Raw genomic sequence first — 3422 nt, 5'->3', positions numbered from 1 at the left:
CTCCTGATTCTGTTTTGCAATAGCTCCGTATGGATTTATTGATCCTCCTGCCGTCCATTTTACAGCATTCGGTTCTGTCTGTACAGCAGAAGCCACATTCGTTGTGGTTGGGTGCGGGAGGGCTTCTGCGTCCTCTGATTTTGTGGTTCTCTTTCCTTGAAGTACTCATCCTACAGCATTCGGTTCTGTCTGTACAGCAGAAGCCACATTCGTTGTGGTCGGGTGCGGGAGGGCTTCTGCGTCCTCTGATTTTGTGGTTCTCTTTCCTTGAAGTACTCATCCTTCTTCTTTTCCAAATTCAATACCCGGTTGCCATAGGGCGCTTCTCCCATCTTTTCTTGCTTTTTTTCTCTCCCCAGAAGCCACACATTTTGAAGTCTGCCCCTTTCAATTGTGCCTGTCCCTTTAAATTCCCCCATGCTTTTAAATCTCTTCCATGCCACCCCAGCTCTGACGTGCTCAGACAACTTTTTAAGGATTTTCTGACTTAGGATGGACTTAATTATCCTGACAATAATTCTAGCTCAGCTTGGGCTCCGTTTATTAGCTCCCTTCTGTCTTCCCTGCAGTTTTCCTAGGGAATGAACTGTGCCTTTATCCTCTACAAACGTTAATGGTAAGGCAAGGGCAGGAGCCTGAGAAATTGTGTTCTGGGATTTTCTGACTTTTCTCTTTTTATGCACAGTTGTTTCGAAGAGGGCTTAAACTTCTCTGTTTTTATTCCCTGTCTTCAAGTTATAGAAGGCCTGCTTTTTGTGTCCGTTTACTTTCCCCTTCTAATTGTTTACATCACTGTGGGAGGAACCACTGGGAGGCAAGTAGCCAGATGCCTCTATTATTTTCAGCTACCCCAAAAGCTAATTTAAAAGCAGCAAATATGATTTTGCTCTTTCTGGGAAGAAGTATAGACTGCCCAAATCAGACTTCACACACTCCTGTTTACTAAGGACATTTAAATTATATAATAATAATTATTACCCTTAACTTTTAAAGGATAAATTTACAACAAGCTTGTCTGGGGAGCAGAGGTTTTAAAAAGCTATTTTCTGTTTAAATAATAAAATTGCCTGATGTTAGCTAAAACTTTCTGTAAGGTCTAATGATTGCATTTGCAAAGTCCTGCAATGTCATATAGAAGGCAAATATCTTCAGTTTCTTAGCTCAGCTCTAACATATGTCTCATCTGTGGGAATATCTTGGCTCTGATGTAATTGGCACTGATATCATCCTTTCTGCACTCAAGATCTCTGGTCGTGTTGTTTGCATTGAAACAGCCTTCCTACCCCTCATTCCATCCTCCCTCCACCCTCCCTTAAGGCCACAGCTCCCAATTATTTTGATACTGTATTTAATTTCCAAAAATGACAGCACAGTTTAGCTTTGGGATTGAAACTGATGTATGAATTTTTGTGGGTTACAACATCTTGTTTTCATGAGAAATATAGTTTTTGTTAATCTCATCTGCCAAGAGGGATGGCGTGGAAATTGTGAGTAAGGCAGACCTTATATTTGAATGTGTCATCAAGTCTATCTTAGCAGGAAAGAAAAGAGATCCTTTACTCCAAATCAATATGCAGTTTCATGTTTCCATTTTGCTACTCCAGAATGGGACCCTCAGGGCCTCGTCCTTAGAGAGGATGACATCCTCTGAGAACCAATGACACTCTGCCATATACCAAATCTGGCATAGACCAAAATGACACTTGTGGCCACCAGGTGAGGGGCCATGCTTGTAAATTGTCATTTCAACCATAGAAATGACATTTCTATTTGATCATCCCTCAGTTCTCCCTCCTGTGACATCCTTTGTGATCCAAGGAAGGCACAGATGTCCACAATGGCCAGCCAGAGTTGGGTGCATGCTGGTGTGAAGAAAGGTTGAATGGACCCTCTGGGGAGATCTTATTGATGAGCTTTCACTTGTAACAAACCACCCCTGACTTGGTGCTTTAGTTGTTTTAATGGTTCTTGTTAGACCATTTCTTTAGCTCTTGATTCTGTGGGTTGGCAATTTGGGCTGGGCTCAGCTGCTCCTCTGGGTGGCCCTCTTGGTCTCAGCTAGGATCCCTCATGTGTCTGTGGTCATCTATGGGTTGGCTAGCTGTCAGCTACCACTAATCAGCCATGAAGATGGGAAGCATGCTGATTCTGTGTAGTCCTAGAACAAAGCAATTTAGGTTGGCCTTTGAGCAAAGGTCTGTGGCCCAAACTAAGATGATGATCCATAAAGTAAACTAGTTTGCCCCCTGTTGGTCCTCAGGCCTCACCACTGACTGTTACCTAGCCATGCCTTGTTCAGAGCCCTTGGAGAATCAGGGGTGGGATCTAGATTGTGGAGCAGTAGAAGTAACTTTCCAGTGATCTAGTATAACCCTATCCAGATGGGATGCCTCAAGAAGCAGTAAGTTTCCCATCACTAAAATTATTCAAGCAGACTCAGAGAGTCCTTGGTTATCCCAGGTACTGGGTTAGAGGTCCACAGCTTGGAAAGCAACATTGCAAAAGGAACCTGGCCTCTGTCCCCAAAGAACCAGATTCCAGCTCATGAGCTAGACCCTTTAAGACCTGTTTCAGACATCCTAGAACATGGTTTCCCTACTAAAAGGCAGTGCAAGCTGGGGAGCTCTCCTGACACCAGAAGCCTCCATGCCTGTGGAGTCATCCTCCAGCCCCAGTTTGGCTACAGCCCCTACCACCTCCCCCAGCCACGCTGGGTCCCAGCTCACCTGCCCTCTGTCAGCTCTCCACCCCAGCTGCTTGTGCTGCCTCAGTCCCTATTCTGATCCTGCCAACCTGAGCTCACCCTTAAGTCCGTCCCTTATTTACAACTCTCTGGTTTTAATAACCTTCCTGCTTGATCTAACCAAGGGCAGGTCTGGGCCGACCTCTGGCCACTTCTCTCTGCAACTTCCTCAACCATCCCAGACAAAAACAAACTGTAACAAATAAGGTAGTTGTTTTTAATCAGCTAAAACTTGGAAACAACTTAGTGTCCACGGCAGCTATTAAATATGATGTTGTAGGCATGGGGGAATGTTCTTGACATGTTTCTGTTAAATGAAAAAAAAAATCGAGTTTCAAAAAGAGTACTACAGTATATATGATCCCAATTTTGTTTTTGTGGGTTTTATTTAAGTTTGTAAATACATGTTCACCCAGGTGTCAGTTGGGGTCTCTCTGCCCCTTTGCACTCAAGCTCAAGTTCATGTCTAGTAGATCTCTAGAGTCAACCCCAAGATTTTTGAGAATTCTCAAGGGCTTATGCTCTCTGGCCTCTGCCTTCAGGCTCCTACTTTATGCAGTTACTGTTCTGTACTGTGTTGACCCAGATACAAATAAAGCTCAGCCCCTTCCTCAAGTTCCGACCCCCACCCCCAGCCCTTGCCAAAAACAAAACAAAGCAAAACAAGGTGCTCACAAAG

The 3422-nt window shown here is 44.2% G+C and overlaps 1 protein-coding gene across 1 annotated transcript in view; it reads right to left on the bottom strand.

Annotated features, from left to right (window-relative positions):
* The window catches only part of NSMCE4A (non-SMC element 4 homolog A (S. cerevisiae)), a 59158-nt gene extending 58826 nt beyond the window's left edge, over positions 1-332 (bottom strand). Inside the window, exon 1 of the mRNA XM_008593157.1 lies at positions 175-332. Within this exon, the coding sequence (XP_008591379.1) occupies positions 175-332 (158 nt within the window). The remainder of the gene's footprint in view (positions 1-174) is intronic.
* Positions 333-3422: the final 3090 nt, after the last annotated feature.

This window comes from Galeopterus variegatus, unplaced genomic scaffold, assembly GCF_000696425.1.
Source record: "Galeopterus variegatus unplaced genomic scaffold, G_variegatus-3.0.2 Scaffold8790, whole genome shotgun sequence".
NCBI lineage: Eukaryota > Metazoa > Chordata > Mammalia > Dermoptera > Cynocephalidae > Galeopterus > Galeopterus variegatus.
This window is presented reverse-complemented; position numbering and strand designations above follow the sequence as displayed.